Here is a 19,843-nt window from a genome sequence, read left to right on the forward strand (position 1 = left end):
TTTCCAATCCACCATACGACAAACATGTTTAAAATACAATCAGGCAAACATTCGAGTGCGATTATACATGCGACCAATCGGGAATAAATCTCGCTACCCTTGGGGCGTCCCAAGGGTTTCATCTGCATCTGTGGAACCATTCGGAGTTGATGCCGCGATCGTGATCGGAGTGAGCAAAAGAGAGTGGAACAAAAACCGGAGGAAGCCTTCTGTTCTATGCTAATTGCGTTCGCGTAACATTGACCTATGTGGTGCAACAGAAGACGCAGCGCAAATGTATGCAACATTATCCCTAACCTATCCCTCTGGGGCGATGCTTTTCGCTAGCAGTTTTCCCCACAGCATGTGTTTGTGTACATTCGAGATCGTATTACGCACAACGGACGGGGAAAACAATATTCAAAGTCCTTTCTGTGTTCGTCGGTCAAGGGGCAAATAATCTTTCCAGCTGCAGAATGGACGTGCATGAAACTTTCATGCAGCCGACCGGCAAGTGGATGAATATGTATTTCTGAAGATGCATTCTAATCAAACATGTCCTCTAAGTAGGCGCTCCACAGAACGGGAGCAAGAATTAAATGGTCTTCGAAGGAATAGATGAACGCGTTCAATTGATCCAAGGGGTTGATTTGAACTGAACAATTCCGCCTTCTTAAACTTGAGAGTTCCGTGTTTCTAAATTCTCGTATTTTAATTGACATTTTATTTTATTTATTTTTCGTTTTTTTTTTCTCAGATCCACCCTGTGCCGGTTCGGACGCCAGCTCGACGACGACCGCGAAAACGTTCGTCGCCTGCCGGGTGTGCGGTGATAAAGCATCCGGCTATCATTATGGCGTTACCTCGTGCGAGGGCTGCAAGGGTTTCTTCCGGCGCAGCATACAGAAGCAGATCGAGTACCGATGTCTGCGGGATGGCAAGTGTCTAGTGATACGGCTCAACCGCAACCGGTGTCAGTACTGTCGCTTCAAGAAGTGTCTCTCGGTGGGCATGAGCCGTGATTGTAAGTATCCGCTGGGATTTTATTCGTGGAATTTCCGATGGTGCTAAGTTATTAATATGAATATTACAAACGTAACGAGTGTATTCTGTTAGTTCTTGAAAGCTAATTAACTATTAGACCGCAAGGAGGTCCTTAAGCAATGATATGACAAATATTTCATGCCATCAGTTGAATACTCTGCTTCTCAGAAGCAAAACTCTTCCGTTGACGATGATTAATTTTGGTACTGATTTTTTCAGTTCAGTTGTTGTATTCAATGACACGTAATGCATCAGAATATTTATGAGAACTTGTTGTATTACGAGAACTCGTAATTAAATGTATGGGAACTTGTTATATTGAGATAATTGAACTGATGTACTTTGATGATAATTTAGAACTGATGTACTTTGAGTGTCCAAGATATGTTGCTAGGTATCGGTAGGGATATTAGTTACTAACGATAAACGATCAGTTGTCTCCAACAAAATCTGCTTTGTCTTAAGAGCATTAAGAAACTTTTTTTTGGTTAGAACGGCCTGGCCGTATCGACTTATTTTACCACGTAGCCGGATAGTCAGTCCTTGCTACGGGGGATTGGTCCGGATGGGATTTTGGTCCGGTCCGTTCGTGTGAAGACCGGCGCCGCTACCATCATGCCACCGGACCGCCCCAGCATTAAGATACTTTGAACAATGAAATTCTAAGCCTTAATACTGCAGTACTGATCAAAACGGTGCATTTGTTTGTTGTAAATAATTACGTTGGTCAGATATCAAGCACACATTCCTTAAAAATAAATCTTTCCATTCGAACGACTCCCTCACACACCAGCAAACGTGTTTAGCACGAGAGTGAGAGTTGAGCGCACATGACGCAACCGGCTAGATCCGCAACCTTCTTGTCCCCATGAGTGGGAGGAAAAGCGGGAAAGCTTGAAACCCGAAAAACTTGAAATTCCACCTTTTTCTACTACCATGAGCCAACCCAATGCGTTGTTTGCGTTCGAACTTTCAATTTTTCCTAACTCACGTCGCATCCGGACATCGACATTTGGCTAAGAGTTTTCCTCCAAACGTTTCGAAAAACGGCATGTAAGTGGAATTGTACTGTATAAGTTTTGTTGTATTCCGGCGAATAATTTCTCCTTTCGCTTTTAGGTAATGGAAAAAAGGATGAGAAAGTTTGTTTGTTTTCGAGTGGTTTGCCTGTCCGTGTCACACGGCAGTTGAAGCTGAGTTGAAGCTGAGTAGCAGGCCAAATGTTGAAGGTGGCCCTACTGCCGCCAATCGCACGGGGACTGTGTTGTTGGTCGTTTCGGAAGCTTGGTGCTGCCATGCTCTGTTACCGACAAAGGCGAATGCACTCTTGGTACGATGAGCTGCCCGAGATAATCCAATGCTGCTGGACCGATGCTGTTGCAAGACCGCCCCACTGCCAAAGGTTAGGGCTGCAATTGCACACCGGTTTTTGTTCCGTGTGTTGTGTTTGCTCCTTTTCCGCCTATCCCTCGTGTTTTCGTTGCTGTTTTTTTCTCAGCATAATTTTCACCAGCTTTTCGGGCCAGTCAGTGCTACCAGCACCAGAAAGGGTAGCCACTTAGTCGGGAACGGGATGAGTGCTACCAGAGGGTTTTGCTTTTTATCTTTCTTTCGCTCCAAAAACCGAGACGAAAAGATCCCTGTCCACCCGGCAAAATGCTTCTGGACCGAAAACAAAACGTAGCTATTATTGATTTGCACGCAGGCACGATGTGAACCAGTTTGCATGGGAATGATTGTTGGACCGGCAGTGTTGTTGCTTCGCTTTCGGAAATCGGTTCCATTCGTCCAGCTGGTTCACCAGCGGTACGGTAGGGAAAAGTGGACAGCGGGCTTAATTTGAAACATGGTAATTGGGTGGAAAGAGCTCGGGATAGTACGGAGGATGTTCAGGATTGTGCCGGCTGCTGGGTATTTCCTTCTAACGGTATTAATGCACCGCTGTACCGTTACGGAAGGATTAAAATAGAATCGTGGATGGTTTAACCACAGGAAGAAGCTTTTTAGAGGGTTTGCGGAATATGAATACCCATTATTGGATTGTTTTCGTAATTGGATGCAGTCCATATTTGCTGGAAAGGTTGAAGCAATCTGTTACTGAATTTGTTTAAGCAACAATTGAACTTTTTTGGGAGCATTCAGAAAACATCCACTAGCGAAGAACATTGAGCGAGTCTCGCAATGCCTTATACAAAATATAATGCTTATTCGAAGAACCAGTGCCATTTTTGACATTTAGTAAAAATAGACAATTGACTTAATTTTTAAATATTAAAATATGTGGAAAAAAAATTGCACAACACAATTGTGCCTTCCACGATGTGTTTTTTTAAAAGCTGATCCAAATTTTAGACAGAAATTAATTATGTTGTTCATTTGTCTGTTTATTTCCAACAACATAATTAGTTATAATTTCATAACATGACATATTTCTTCTTAAATTCTACTATAATCCCAGTATTCACATTTGTTTACAATCAACGTTCTAAGGATATTATCACCTAATATCAACTTAAGTCGAAATGGCAAACTTTTAAAGTTACAAAAATGATTTGTGACTTTTAAGCTTTAAAGAATAAAGTATTTTATACCATATATTGATGTTCAGAAATGTGATAAATAATAAATATTCGATTTTTTCGAGCAATGTGATTGTAGATTGCCCATAAAGTCCTTGCCAATAATGCAAAAAAATGCTACTAAACAATGAGATTGAAAAAACATTTATGCATTTGTTTATGTTATTAACTCATTATATCCCAGGAGTTCGTAATGATAATCTAAATTTCACAAAACTTTCTAATACTTCTAGGATCTCCCAAAATATAGTGCTGGGACATTACTTTCAATTCATCCATATCTTCAAAAGTCGATGTATCTGAAAAATACCAATTATTGTTTTCATTCTGATGTTCTCTTTTCGTTATGTAATTTGAACCTTTTATACAAAAAAACATATGCTTTCGGTTGTCTATTATCAATTCATCATAAATTAAAACAATATCGAATTCTTTATACTGCTAATTTTTGACATATTAAATTGCTGGGCACTGAAGATACGCTAAGGACACTCTTAAATTATAATCGGATCACATCGGAAAAACAAGCTAAGCACTTTAGTTTAATAAATGAAGCTTTTTAAATCAGAGAATTTAGGCGCATGACATTTTAAACGATTGGATGCAATGGATTTAGCTAACTGTCTAACTAACTCCACTTGAAGTGAGGCGAACTCAAATAATAGTTTAAAAAACAGATACCTAAGGCTACATCTCCTTTCTTACATTGCCGATTAACAAAACGTTTTTCACCGACGACCGCCCTGCTTTAATGACAGTTACAGTGCGGTCTCCACACGACAGAATCGGTACAAAACCTCACCAAAATCTGTTAGTATGATTTAAAATCGACCATTGTAGGTAAAAATTCATTCTATTAACCCTGTTTGCTTCAGATTAGTTAACGACATGCATATTAAACATTCGCTCTATGCCTTTCGTCCACTCCATGGTTTATAGTAATTGAAAGCTTCCCTGCTTACCGAAGGTCAAGAGAATGGAGTGAATAGGAACGCATAAAGAAATCAACACCAAAACAAACGTCAAAAACAACCCATTACAACCCTCTAAACTGTGTAGCTTTTACACTTCCGCCAACCGCCAAAGAATGGAGGGTGGGAAGAAATGCAACACTTGCACAATGATGCAGTTTTTGGGGTTTGCTTTTTTACCGTGGGTGAAGAAGGGCCGACGCTTCGAGTGTTCCATTTCACTTCACGTATTTTCATTGCAGTTGCGGATAGGTTTGCAAAAGTGTATGCGAGAGAGAGAGAGAGAGCGAGAGAGAAAGAGAGAGAGAAAGAGACAGAACCAGGAAACACACACACAATAAGATTGCATTTCCTCGTTCACCAAAGGGCTCACGAATGTGACTTTTCTTTTGCCTTTCTTAGCCACATTCTCTTTTGTGGCTCCCCGATTTTGCTCCTTCTTTGTTTAACGGTTTAACGTCTCTTCTGGTGGGATGGGGTTTTGTGCCTCCACCCCATCCCCCCTCCTCCACATACACACACACAAACACAGAAAATAAGGTGTGCTAAAAGAGATTTAGCATTTCTGGTCCGTCGGTTACCCCAAACTGCCCTTCGACAGGCGAAGGGGAGGGCATTTCATTGCGGCACTGGGCGCACTTAAACTGCACTTTTCCTTGTGTTCCTTTCCGTTTACATGGTTCGAAAATTTGTTCCGTCAATTCGGTACGGTGGGATTTTCTTCTGCAACCACGGGTGCAACAAACAACCCCCATCCTCCCCCTCCCTCTTTCCTTCCTTCCTCCCTCACACCCAAATGCCCGAGCGTGCATGGCGCAAAAGCTGCTGCTGCTGCTGCTGCGTGCCGTTGGGAGGGGGTTCTGCATCTGAAGTGCATTTTCTGTCTGTCTGTTCCTTCTCCCATCCTCCCCGCGTCTCCCTCCCCCCGCTCCCCTGTTCCGCCATCCCTTTTCCACCGGTAAGTGTGAGAGAGCATTCGAGTATTTGGGCTTATGTGGTTCCGTAATCGGAGGGAGAGAAAGTTTTTGTTACCCCTATCTTCCCCTGCGGTTCGAGCGCTCCAAACCTTCGCAATCCCCAGCGAGTGCACGACATTGCATTGCCGCTCAATGTCGATGTACTCGCAACAGTTCCCATTTTGTCGCTTGAAGCACCAGGTTTAATTTGGCATTTTCGGAAGCGTACACTTGTCCCACTCGGAAGCCAACGAAGTTTTCCAACCGCAACACCTGGAACCAACATAGGGCAAGTACGCCGATGCTCAAAGGGCGATACAGTTCCGTTTGCGACCCGACAAACACCTAAACCGTGACCGGAAGCGAATCCCTTCCATCGTATCTACGCGTCTCTGGGTTTTGCAGCAAAAGTGCATACACACCCTTTATCCCCTCACCCCACTTTCAAGCGGTTCGTCCCAAAAGGCGGAAGGAAAGTGATAGTGCGCGGTGGTACATTGCGACTGGAAGGAGAAACGGCAACAAAACAAAGAAAAAACAAGCACACACACACAAGACACAAACGCCGGTTGCAGTTGCACGCTTTTCCGGATTGCATTTACCTTACCTTTCGCTTTTATTTTCCACCCGGGCAGTCGGCAGTTTTCTCTTATCGGGTGTTACAAGCGGTTGCACAGTGCTCCCTTCCTATAGAGAGAAAAAAAAACACGCCGCAAAACCGAATTCGGGCGTTTGGAGCTGCAGATGCAACCGATGCATGTGCAGTTTAGTACATTCGGGCCAGTGTCGCACGTACGGTAGGTTCGATCGGTACACGAAACTGTGATCAAAATTAAGCAATAATTGTCGTCGAAAAGTGTTTCGGCATCGTTATAACACACCATCGTTTTGTGTTGTGTTTTGTACAGTTTAAGTACAGTGATCAGTGTTCGAAAAGTGAAGGTGCCACCCAACAGGCTAAAAGCATCGAATTGAATTTAAAGCGCCAAGTGAAAGTGTTCTTGGACGTGTGAGCGAAATAAGTTGTTCAAATCTGTCAAATCAAAACAGCTTTATTATGCAAACAGCATGCAGTGCAATGTGCAACAAAGTCTAGCGAGTAAATATGTTTGTTTTTGTTTTATATCGTTGATGTTTTTCTTTTGTTTGTTGGTGATGTTTATGATGCGAAATATTATATTCGTGAATTTGTGTTTTAAAAATATTCAGTGTTTGTGGTGCTGGTCACAATAGTGCAAATTATTTGTAAAGTATTATGCACGGCGTATGCGTAGTTCCAAGGATTGGTGGTAGTGACGTTGATTTTCACACGACAAATCGTTGCACAAAAAATCGTGAAGAGATTTTTTTTCCATATGGTTAACTATGAAAATAACAAAAAAATCCGGTTTAAGTACATAATAATTTACAAATCAACCTGATTGATAGCACAAGGAATGAGTAGTACATTAAAATACAGGGTTTTCAGTACAACTTGCAAAACCATAGTCATTTCTAGATTATTTTTAAATTTAATTACAGTCGATACCCGAGATACACGTTTAATGCGTTCTAGAGAAATCCGCGTATCTCGAGTCTCCTCTAAAACTTCGTTTATATGTCGTATTTAGGGATCGAGTACATATTTCCAAGTTACATTCAAAATTGATATGTATACGTTTTTTTTTTTTACAAAAATTGCTATAACTCACGTATTTTTATTAATTTATTTATTCCATAATTTTTGCATTTGCATTTGCCGTATTATCATGTATCGTAATTTTGAGATTATTTGAAATTAGCAAATTAAAAAATAAATTCTGCATAAAAAACTGCTTGAAGTGTCAAATTTTTAAAATCCGCGTGTTGACTGTATATTGCTCCGAGATTGATGTGAAATACTTCGCACTTTCTGGATTTTGTTCTGTCAAAATTGATTTCTGTATTCCCGACTATTACCAACGTTGCATTCAGGAATGTGCGTGAAAAGTTTTATATATGAATATAAATCCATCAATTGGATGTCCTTTACTCGTTTGACATGAGCAATTTTTAAAAATTCTAAGTCAGCACCAAAGCACCGAGCCACCAAGGCACCTAAGGCAGAAATGTTTCAAGAACCCAATAATATTAAATTGGTGAAAAAAAACTTGTTAAACAACATCCAATGGTATGAGGCAGCTGATATCGGTTAATTTGTTACTATGTGCTAAAATTGATGCACATTTGTGGAAAAAGAAGAGAATATATAACAAGCATTCTTTATGTATTACTTAAACTATATATGAATGTACAAATTTTATTTTCCTTCAAATGTTCAATGTCAAATATTCGAGTTCAAATGGCAACATTTAGGACCCATCCATGATTCTGTTCAAGTTGAACAAGAATGTATCGAGAAAGATGTTGAATTCTTTCTAATTTTAAAATATTTTTCATCGTCTGTTATGCTGTTTTTTTTTTGTTGTTGTAATTATTTGGAAATGTTCCAAAACTCTGGAATCAAGCTTGACACATTCTTGCTCAACTTTAACAGAATTCACAATTCACCTCATAATTGCTTACAGCCTGAGAGCCCTGTAATAACAAAAATAATAAAACGCAAGATGTAGATTATTATGACGCTTTTCAATCTTTTGCTGGGTAAATCGATTCTGTGCAAAGTTATCCAAGCATGAAAGATGTGTCAGTGGAGACATTTTTGATCAAGATTCAGAAAGTGGATTGAATCTACATCGTTAGACATTTTATTTTCTGAAGATAAAAAAATCTAGAACTGATACCGACTTTACTATATGTACTCGAAACCCCTGTATGATGCGTTATCGTTGTTCTAACAGTAAAAGTTCCGTGTATAATTAGCTCCTACTGTAATCTTTCACTTTGTTGACCATTTCGTGATTACAATAAATGCTCAACAAAACCGATTGCCGTAATATTTCACACACTTACGCGAGGCAGTAGCCGTAACTAACTATTAGACCAGAAAGAGAATTACGATAGCATCACCCTTAAACGCTTTGCACCCTTTCTTTCACTCCTTTCACTAATGTTTGTCAAATTGATACGAGCGAACATGAGCGTGTGCAGGCGATCCACCCCTTTGTTGCATGCCGGTTAGTTCACAACGAGGGTGACCCAATGGAGTCGAAGATCTCAGGGAAATGAATTGTAACCTCAACAAGCCAAAGGGAACAAAAAAAACTATCCTTTCCATACCAGCTGCCGTGTTACTGCTATTGGCTACCTTGCGTGTCACTCGATTAAAAGGAAGGAACAACCTAGCTGAAGGAAAAGTGCAACCAGGAACTGCACGTGTGCAGTCAGTTTGTTGCGTTCGCCTCCCCCCATACACTCGTTACCGTTGTGAAATGTGACGTGAAAAAATGATCCTCCACCGGTTCCCCCCCTTAGTGGTCTGAATAGTTAAAGTAGGAACGGGTCGGATGGTCGCTTATCGTAGCATAATTTTCCACGCGCTTCACGATGCGCGCCTGTTATGCTTGCCTCCCACTACACACCCACGTAAGGGTAAGGTGTCGTGCTGTACCGGTGAAGTAATGGCACTACGAACAAAGCTGCCCGCGGTTGTACTTCCAGTAAATGGCGCACTACTGCGTTGTGCCTTGTGCAATTTCTTTTCGCAATTTATGATACCTCCGGCGGCCATTCCCAGCGTTTGCGGAAATTGTGGCGCTAGGGTTCTTTGAACTCTCCTGTCTGTGATATCGTGACACATTTCGTTCCCTTCTACTGCTGTTGCCCATTTTGCAACGCGGAAGTGTACTATGCATTCGAAATAATGGGGAAGGTGCTTTTCGAGTGGACGCTGATGATGGCAGGGAATGCTTGACGGTTCGGTTGGCAGTTGAACAACGCACGTGAAAGGAGAAATATTACTACTTGATGCTTTGACATAGGTTACAATTTAGAAACATTTATCATTTCGCGTGCCTTATCATCACCATTTGCATAAAAGGAATGAAATAATACATGGATTTCAAGGGGTCAAAGTTGGAGCCATTACTAGACGCTTTTCATTTTTAACTGGAATTGGTCGAGTTAGCTCAGAATTCTAACTTTGCTATCTGAACGTTAAGTAAAATGAGCTGGGTTTTGTACTAAGCTTTCTTGAGTGAGGCTCTGTCAAGCCTAAAAGCTTTGCAAGTTTAAGAGCAAGCATTGCTTAGAAATTCCGAAAATGCTTCAACTGTACTACGTGCATTCTAAAACTCTATAAATCTGATGAAATTAATAAAATAAAAATTAAAATAAAATTGGTGTAGACGATATCTTATACTAGAACATTGTAAACAGCATCAATTATATCAACATAGAAAAAAAAATTGTACTAATAGTGGTTTCGAGTTAAAGTGCTCAACCTAGAACCATTTCTAGATGACGTTTATGTCTGTCGAAAAACCTTAGTACAGAATCCTTTCAACCCATTCCATCCCAGCGTATGAAATTTTAACATACTTCTTTCCTGTATTTAATCTGTATTTATTTAGCTAAATGCCCCAATTTGTTTTTAATGGTATCTGATGATTTAACAGTGCCTTTAGTGCCAGGAAAACTTTGTAGTTTATTTTTGCTTGTTTAAGTAGCTTTTTTAGCGTAGAACGACGATTATCCATGTGTCTTATTAGAGATCTTTAAATGCATTAAAACAATAAATCACATAGCAAAAATACTTTGTACACTAAAACACCCTACACATCATACATTACACGCTAATATTTATCATAAAAAAAAGATGTGTCTACTGTTGGTGGACCAGGTGGTGTGTTGATAGTGGTACCGGTTTCCATACGACAGGACCGGTACAAAATCTCATGCGGACCAAACTACGCAGGGCTTGACTATTCCCGGTACGGTTTAATAAAGTCAAAGGAAGCTATAAATGGTAGCATCTTAAGGATGTTCTGTCGATGAAGAGAATTATCCTTGTTATTCAGTTTTCCGGCGACAACCTTCGAGTTACGCTGAGCAAGATGGGGGGATAATCAGGGCTCCACTACATTTAAAAATGAGACAAAATTTAGGCAAAAAAGTGAGCATCCCAAATTTCAAAAAATGCAGTTTAAGGTGATTTAAAATTAAATGATTATAGACTAGCGTAAGAATATATATTTGAACCAATTTCGAAGAAAATTAATGCAGTAAACATTTTGCTAAAAAGAATTGGATTTTTGTTCTTCATATTTCTCGATTTCTGAAGATGTCCAACCGTAAATAATACTCGTGCTCCCCATTTGGGGACATTTCTCGAAGGACTGTCAAGTTTTATTGCATTTGGATTGAGACTTCGTACCCCTGGTATGAGTACAGCTGGGTAATATGTTAATTTCAAACAAATTCCTTTGGACAGAATTCCACATCACCCACAACCGACTCCAATTTAGCCGGATTTCTAATGTAATGCAATTCGGAAATGGCGATAACTTCACGAATAAAGCGGCAATTTCCTGTTTTAAAAAGAATGATAGTTATACGTTTCCTTACGCCTTAATCACTTTGCTATCAATTTTATAATATTTAAAATATAATATTAGCTAGGCGATTATTTTGCCACATATGTATTCCCTTTCAAAAACTTCCGACATTAAAACATCATACCCATGTCGTACGAAATTGTACCAAAATTGCTTCATTTTACCACAATGACTCAATATCAAATTTATGACACACCTCGGGACGGCTAACAGGCAAAGGCAACATTAGTTCCAGCACACCATTAGACCGGTGCAGATTTCGCCAACATCTGTGCAAAGTGTGGTGCTGCATGCCAGTTACCAGTGCCCTTTGCGCCGTGAATCCATCACCGTTCATGCCGTTTTGAAAGTGTCCCCCCAACCTGCACCCCCACGCCTTTCGCTTTATTCGGGCCCTTTTTTCCACCCTCTGTAAAAGGAAAAGTTCAAATAACGTACCGCAAGTCCTGCGCCGGGTGCACCGAGAGGCGGAAGTAAAAATTTGCATCATAAGGTAACGCAGCACGGTCTATGGACGCCTCTCCATCCGGGGCACTTTTCTCTTGGCATTTGGTTTCGATTTATTTACAATTTTACTTCTCTCCACCGTTTGAAGTGGGTCCGAGAGGGAGCAAACCGACCCATTTACCGCACAAAAGAAGTGCACAAGGGCCTGGGGTGAAATGCATGCAGCTTTTGCCGTATCTGTACGGCGCTCCCGCTCCAAGATAGGGTTAGTTCTTTCGCAGCACATGGCAGGGGATGCATAATCGATTCGTCGTGTGGGCGCTATGCAATTATGGTTGCGCTTTCTGTTTGCGAATACACGGTACATGTACGGGCGTGTGCTGTATGCGTATAGAGGGTAAAATAGTTGCCACTATCACACACCACTTGAAGGGGGGGGGAGGATCACTCGACCTGACAGAAAAATTCAAATGCCGCTAGGAAATGGTATAGTTTGACCTCGTCTATTTCAACACTAACGTTATTGTTTCGCTACCCTTCCAGCCGTTCGGTATGGTCGCGTGCCGAAAAAGTCACGTGAAGCGGGTAGCTGTAGTGAGGAAAACATGAGCATATGTGTCAACTCGACGACTCCTTCGGTGACACAGTTGAACGGAGCGCTCGGAAACGGTCACACGAACAACGGGAACGGAATGCCCACCACGACGATCAGCAACAGCGGCAGCAACGGTAGCAGCAACACCGCCATCAACAACAGCACGCCAAACGCCATGTCCACCAACAGCTGCACCGAGATCAGCACGTCAACGACGATCCTGCCCGACTCGCTGACATTCACACCACCGGAACTGTCCGTGTACGATATCATCCAGTGCATTGCGCAGGCACACCGTGGCCACTGTACCTACACGAGCGAGCTGGTCAAAGAGCAGACCCGGATATCGCTGCTCAGCTGCAGCGAGAAACATAACGTAAGTGTTTTAAACTAGTGTTGGGTGAATCTGATTCAGCGCATTTTTTTATGGGTCCTTCACGAAAATCATTACTCCGCTGTCCCCTAGAAATTAATGGATTCGGTTTTCCGAAGTTCCTTTCTGTTCGTCACATTTAACTCTCATTAGGAAGGTTGGCGATCGTCGGGAAAAGGTCATCAAAGATTTTTTTTCCACAAAGCTCTTTTTATTTGTGGGGCATATCTGTGGCACCATATAAGAATCCACAGTCTTGGTTCGTGCGTTACTAATAAACTGTATTGGATTACGCCTCAAGAACTCTGAAGGTTTGACACCGGCTTATGCCAGCTTGTGCCATATATCCTTCCATTACAATCAGTTGCTCTTCCTGGGAGGAGATTACCTGGAGGAGCTAAAGAGATCATATGCGACTGTTTCGACTACATCCAGATACATCTTCACTATTTGCCCAAATGCCTCAATGTCCAGGAATAAAATCGACTATTTTGCAGCGATCTTCAGCTAAAGATTATGCTGCATTTGATGCTGACGTCTACTGGCAGTCGGATGTCCAGCAAAAGACTTCTGTTTGACACTCAGGCCTTTCGCCAGATATTTCTCCTTCTTTTCCGGCACAACAACACGAGGTCTGCCTACCTAGAGGCCTGTTGCTACTTGTGGCTTTCTTAGACTTTTAGACGTACCCTTTCTTAGACGGTGGATTGGTCCGGATGGGATTTTAGACCGGTCTTGTCTTGTGAAGAACAGCGCCGCTACTAATACATCAACGAGCCGCTCCAGATACTCTTCCTACCTGGCCCAATGTAAGATAGACTATATCCTGAGGACTCTAAGTGCCACAATATCTCAACAACCTCTTCGCTCCGGTGTGACTATTTCAGTTCCAACAACACATTGAAGTTGTATGAGTAATCACCACGACGATTGTTGTAAATTAACTGATGATGACATGGCAGCGAACTTGTATAAAAATCATCAATATATCCAATATGTCCAATAACAATTTTTAAATGCATGCCTTATTCTGCGGTGTAATACTGTTGACTAATAATTGTTCCGTTTCCTTCTACAGCCACTCGAATCACTCGAAGATCAACGGATTTGGTTGTGGCAGCAGTACGCAATGCGCATGACACCGGCCGTACAGCGAATTGTCGAGTTTGCCAAACGGGTACCGGGATTCGGTGAGTTTCTGCAGGACGATCAGCTGATCCTGATCAAGCTCGGTTTCTTCGAGGTGTGGTTGACACACGTTGCCCGCTCGACAAACGATTCTACGCTAACGTTTGACGATGGCGTGTACATCACGCGACAACAACTGGAAGCGATCTACGATGTAAGTGCTATAAATTAAGATCCAATTAAACACACAGCATTAATCGTTTCTTTTTTTTCATCCAGCCGGAGTACGCCAATGCACTGTTCAACTTTACCACCGGTCTCAACAGTTGCTGTCTGAGCGATACCGAGATTGGACTATATTCTGCGCTCATCCTGCTCTCGGACCGACCCGGCCTGGTCGAGACGAAGCTGATTCTCAAAACCCGCGAATGTATTGCGGAAGCGTTGCGAGTACAAATCACACGTTCGCGTGCGAACAATGGCATCAGTGCGCTGCAGATAATGCCCGCCCTGGAAGCGAGAGTGCACGAGTTGCGAATGCTGGGCGAAAAACATTCCGCGCACCTGGAATGGTTCCGGACGAACTGGAGCATCGTACGATTGCCGCCCCTGTTTGCGGAAATCTTCGATGTGCCCAAGTGCGAGGAAGATCTGCAGTGAGCGAGCTACTACCACTATACTGATCCCAGTTTGAATGAGTGAAACTTTGAGTGACACAAAACTAGCGCCACAAGAGGCAATGATGAATGCTGTAACATAACGTGATTGAACTAAGGTACCGAATATTCCGTAGGTAAACCCCATTTATCAGTGACATCATACACATCAGATTAGCAAAACGAAAGACGAAGCGTACAGGCGCCTAATAGGCATATACCATTACTATTTGACACATATCATGAATATTGATGTGAATTTTCAACCCATTACCACTTACTCGCAGCATCAACTAGATAAGACCATTCATTCGGTTAAAAGAACAATACAAAGGTCCAGGCAAGGTTGTGGTGTTAGTTGAAGCAAAAGCAATAATGGAAGGTCTGATTGGGGGTTCGTTCCCTACCAATCCCACACAATGACCGCTGAACATGTCTGATAAGCTATGTACCATGACACGATAATGGCAATAAGTAGCGAATGGTCCACCACGGCAGGCTAACCACAAAACTGATCGGCTTTTTTTGCGGTGATACAAACAAGCAAGATAGGAATTTAAGATAAAAAAAAGACTTACAGAGTTACATCTTACCAGCAGATAATAAGTAAGCAAGTAGTGGCCATTACATAGGCTATCGTTCGTGCTCTCCTTCACAAATATCTCGATGTGTGCGTGTATGTGCTGCCCATTTGGGTCAGATGTTGTTCTCTTCCTTCCTTCCAGAGTTGTGACAAATGCAGCTGTACTCGAGCAATATATCATAGCAGTAGTGAACTGAGGCCACAATTTCCCCCTCTTGTGTGGAATAGAAATTAGACGAACATAGTAGCATTAGCGTTTAAAATGTTTTACCGCAAGGAGAGCAGTAAGAAACAATCATCGACACCTTCGGCAGAAGGAAGAAGGAAGCGTAATAGGCAAATTGAGACTTTTTAAATTATAAGTAAACAAACTGGTGCTGTAATTTTTACGATACTAATTTTAAGCCATATAGGTCCCTTTTCTCTGTGGGCCGAAGGATGAAAGTACTCTACCTTCCGATAGGGTCCGATTTCGAATCCTTTCTCTCCTCGATGCGATCAACAAAAACTCGCTTTTAGCAAAAGAATACCGTTTTATTTTATATTTGTGCTTGACATCATGCTAAATAGTTTCACGGTCGTTAATCATTGTCCACACCCATCGAATACAATCGATTTTACCACTGGCCGGTGTTTGATGAAGAAAGAGAGAGAGAGAGAAAAAGAGAGAAGCGTAGATAAAACTATTTCAAACTTCGCTTTTACTTAGACGTAAAGTATGGGTTGTTGTTGCTACCCTTTCGGTGTTGTTAAACGATGTGTTAGTGAAAATATTTTCCCCTTTTTCCTTTTTATATATATACACAAACAGGAGAATCGTTTTACCTTCAAGCGAAAACGCCGTAAAAATGCGTAACATTCACTCTATTTATCTATTGTTATTTGCTATATCGTTGTGCGTTGTGTGCGCATGAGTGGACGATCACGGCTCGTACAGAATCGCACACTTGTACACGTATTGAAGAAACAAAACACAAGACTCCCTGTGGGACAGAAAGTGAGACTACGATTTAGCTATATTGAAATATTGAACGTATACATCTATACACGTATACATATTTTTGTTACGCATATTGTTGCCTTTTGATTAGCGTTAGTGTCCTTTTAGCCAATTTGATCCCCATCCTTCTAATGCCCACTACATGTGACGGCAAACTATTGCGCGCCATGGTGCTGTATGGAAATGATGTTAGGAAAAGACGCTTTACAAAAAAACTACAACCCCTGCTACTCTGTGCTATCCGTTTTCGAAGGATTTAAGTTGCGGATAGGTCCATGTGCGTCGTGTTGCGTTCCTTGCTTTTGTTAAGTTTTTTTTACCGTTCATTTTACTCACGCTTTTACGTTATGCAAAGCGTGCATATAACGATTTATTTTGAGGAGCAGCGCACTTCGGAACTGACTGGATGGGAGAGTGTGCATAAAAGGGAAGGCCATTTCGTTGTGTAAGCGTTGAGTAGGGAGATCACGGAATAAAGTTGGCATGACACGGTGCTACGGTAATACGATACGATGGAGACACGTGAATAAAAATGGAAATGTTTTAGAGTTAAACCGTTTCAATACACTCGACACACAGTAGATGGTCGGTTTAGAACAACATTTATTTACCGCTCTTGATACGGTTGGATAATATAGCGATATTAGCACGTTGTACTATTTTTGACAATAAGTACGGTAACAATTGGTATTTTTTTAGGGATGGAAGTACAAACGGATGATTCATTCTTCTAATCCCTCGGTTCAGGATAGAATTGCGTCAGTGCGAGCACCACCTTGTCGGCAAGTTCTTGCGTACTGGCACAGAGCACCCGGCGAGACATTAGGTCCAGTGGACCACCGGCAGGATCGAGACAAACGCCTCCCGCTTCCCGCACCAGCAAATCTCCCGCCGCAATGTCCCAGGCGTGAATGCCAAACTCGTAATTAAAGTCTGCCCCACCGAGTGCCACCATAGCCATATTGAGTGCCGCCGAACCAAGGCTTCGAAGGCTGTTGAAAGAAACAAAAAAAAACACATGATCAACCGCATCAAAAAGGTCGCGATGCATGAATTCTCTTACCCATGAATCTGTCGCACAAGCTTTCCAATGTTCTCTAGCACGACGCGTGTTTTTTCCTCTTCCCGGGATGTTCCAAATTCCGTTGTTGCTAGGGCCCGTTCGAACGCCGTTTCGCCGGACACACGGATTGGATTGCCGTTTAAAAACGCGCCCTTGCCACGACGGGCCGTAAACTTTTGGCCAACGATTGGATTGTAGATGATGGCAATTTCCGCCACCTTCTCCACCAGCAGTGCAATGGAAATGCACGAATGCGGAAAACTGTGCACAAAGTTCATCGTTCCGTCCACTGGATCGATAATCCAGGTAGGTGCATCGGTCAGTTCGGCCTTCTTCCCTTCGCTCGTTTCTTCCTCACCGATAAACCTACAAACGGGTGGAATTTCATTCGAACCAACATTTCGAATAGATTTTCCCTCCTGCGCTTACTTATGGTCCGGATAGTTTGCCGTGATTCCTTCCATCAGCATACGTTCCACTTGTTGGTCGGTTTCGGTCAGCAAATCGATATTGCTCGACTTTTCTACCACGCGTTTCCGCTGGGAGTTTCTGGCAGCGATCAGCTATAAGGAGCAATGCAAAACCAATCAATATAGCCCTGTATTCGATGAGAAGCGACGCGAGTGCGATGAAACTTACGCTTCCAGCAGTTTCCACCAATCCGAGAACAAGCTCGTAACATTCGTCCAAGTTAAGAGCCATTGGTGTATGGATCACAGCACCAGGTTCTAATTTCACACCCAAAGCTCAAATAAATGAGAAGGTAAGACTACTACCCCCTAGCCGTTGTTGTTGTTTACCGTTCGCGCGCTTCAAACGGACTGAACCGCACAATTATGCAAACCTCTAGCACTACCAGCCTCGTCGGATTGGTTCGGGTATCCCACTCGCTGCTTTTCTACGTTTTCTATGCTTCTGAATATGCGCCAGCATACACTGCTTCTAATCTTTTTATCACGAGTGGAACGGTTTTGTTGGTAAACAGCACGTCAAGGTGACAGCTATGATGACGGCCAGTGGTGTATAAACAGCATGCTGTTATACAAATCCCATATCATTAGTATTACTAAATATTAGGGAATTAAACACAGTATTTTCATTAGATTTGGAATCAATAATGTTTTTTTACGCAATATAAAGTGAGCTCTAGTGTACGCTCACAGTTTTTACACAACTACAATTATACTCGTGAAATAGTAGTTTGACACTCCTGCAATTGAGTGAACGCTTCGAACAAAATGCGGGAATGGACAACTGTCATACGAACGGTCCGTTGCGTAAATTTAAAATTGGTAATGCATTATCATTTTTCTGTAGCCGATTGAGCATACAAATATTTTATATTACCTTATTCCCCGTACATAGTCATTTAACTATGACTTTCACCATTAATAACGATAAGCATTCTTGATATGCTAAAGACAAAGTACCATTCTTGCACAACTAGATAGCCTATTGCGTGATATAAAGACACACCATGAAGTACGCTTAGTGCATAATTCAATATCTTTGAATTGCTGAACCATGCCCAGAACGATTGCATTTGTGGAGAGAATTAGGAAAAAGCAGCATTACTTTTCATTTTGCATAACATTGATATGTTCCGGTAGTATATTTATTCCAGTATCGTTTCATTCAGTACAGTTATTTGAGATGGTTTTATTGTTGTATTTAATTTGCCATATCTGGAATGAGCACTATACATCCTTCAAGTTGTATATAGACTCACGAGAACGAACAGCATGTAAGTACGGATGCCTGCGATGGGGCATGTAGGTATATTAAAATTAGTAAACGGACAACCATGCACACGCTGTTGCACTACTGCTGCATTATACTCCGTGCCCACTATCAAAAGTATTACAAATAGTCACCGCAAAAAAGGGGAACAGCTGTGGTACGGGCCACTGCATGGGAGCCTTCCTCTTTTCCTCCCCGGGTGTGGGGTGTTGGTGTAGGCACGCTACATGATATGTATCGTTGTTTGGGCGATAAGAATTGGGGGGGCTATGGACTGGTTTTCTAATCTCACCCCGCTTAGTTTAATGGCTCTGGAGAAAATGTGCGCAAGTCCAAAAGAAACCTTTTGCTTTCCATCGTTTCTATCTCTCTCTATCGGGCTAGAGAGAAATACCATTTTCCAATCCAGATAACAACACAGAGGACCATCGGTTTGTGGCCCTCACGAATAGATATATAACGCTACGAGTTTCAACAGTTGATAAACTTCTAATACAATGCTGCGGAGGCATAGATTTCATTAATTCTACAAATGGTTTTAGTTTTCCTTCACGCTGGGAAATTTCCAGCAGAGAGGAAAATGATATGTGTTGATTTAGTTTCTTTTCGTTTTTTCTTGGGCGACCATAGGGCGATCAGTTGGCATGCACCCCGCACCAGACACTTGCGGTAGCTCAATGGAATCGTCATCGAATCTGTGGCTGAGATGTGGTTAACACGTGGGAAGCATGGGTACAGTAATGGTATGGTGTATGGTTTTCGGTATCAAGTGTATAGGTACGTGCCATAGACAAGCGTTGTGAGTGTTTATTTGTGGTAAAACTTATAAGCGAAAACTAAAAGCGATGAAAATAATAAAATATGATTAACTGAATATCCATGATATTACTATTCCCGCATTGCGTACGTACAGTATGGCGGTAGTAACTACACACTGGGAAAGGAAGAAATGCTACCATCTTATGATAACATACGTGTTTGGGGGGGTAATGGTGAGGGGAAGGGAGATGTTCTTGTGTGACTGTGTGTGTTTTCGTTCACTGCCTCACTAACTCATAGTATGCTTCGCATTCTAATCCACACTGGCCTATTTTGTCTATCACACCCCCTAAAACATCGCTCTGCGACGTTCCTAACCCTTCTCTAAAAAGGTTTTCTGATAACACTTGCTACTCTCACTCTCACTTCGAAATCTTCCCTCTGTTCTCGTTGTCGAATAGCGTAAACACTTCTTGTGGGGTTGATTTAGTCGATG

General features: G+C 42.0%; 2 protein-coding genes across 2 annotated transcripts in view; one reads left to right on the forward strand and one right to left on the reverse strand.

Annotated features, from left to right (window-relative positions):
* The window catches only part of LOC128714925 (ecdysone-induced protein 78C), a 28,821-nt gene extending 14,615 nt beyond the window's left edge, over nt 1-14,206 (forward strand). Inside the window, exons 3-6 of the mRNA XM_053809807.1 lie at nt 737-1,003; nt 11,994-12,421; nt 13,497-13,760; nt 13,826-14,206. Of these exons, the coding sequence (XP_053665782.1) occupies nt 737-1,003; nt 11,994-12,421; nt 13,497-13,760; nt 13,826-14,206 (1,340 nt within the window). The remainder of the gene's footprint in view (nt 1-736; nt 1,004-11,993; nt 12,422-13,496; nt 13,761-13,825) is intronic.
* A 2,309-nt stretch (nt 14,207-16,515) lies between these two features.
* LOC128710865 (inositol monophosphatase 1-like) lies at nt 16,516-17,550 on the reverse strand. The gene is made up of 4 exons (XM_053805719.1): nt 17,488-17,550; nt 17,278-17,411; nt 16,849-17,214; nt 16,516-16,777 (listed from the first exon to the last, which is right to left on the reverse strand). Exons 1-4 carry the CDS (start codon nt 17,548-17,550, stop codon nt 16,516-16,518), a joined length of 825 nt encoding a protein of 274 aa, XP_053661694.1.
* Nucleotides 17,551-19,843: the final 2,293 nt, after the last annotated feature.

This window comes from Anopheles marshallii, chromosome 3 (assembly GCF_943734725.1).
Source record: "Anopheles marshallii chromosome 3, idAnoMarsDA_429_01, whole genome shotgun sequence".
Lineage (NCBI taxonomy): Eukaryota > Metazoa > Arthropoda > Insecta > Diptera > Culicidae > Anopheles > Anopheles marshallii.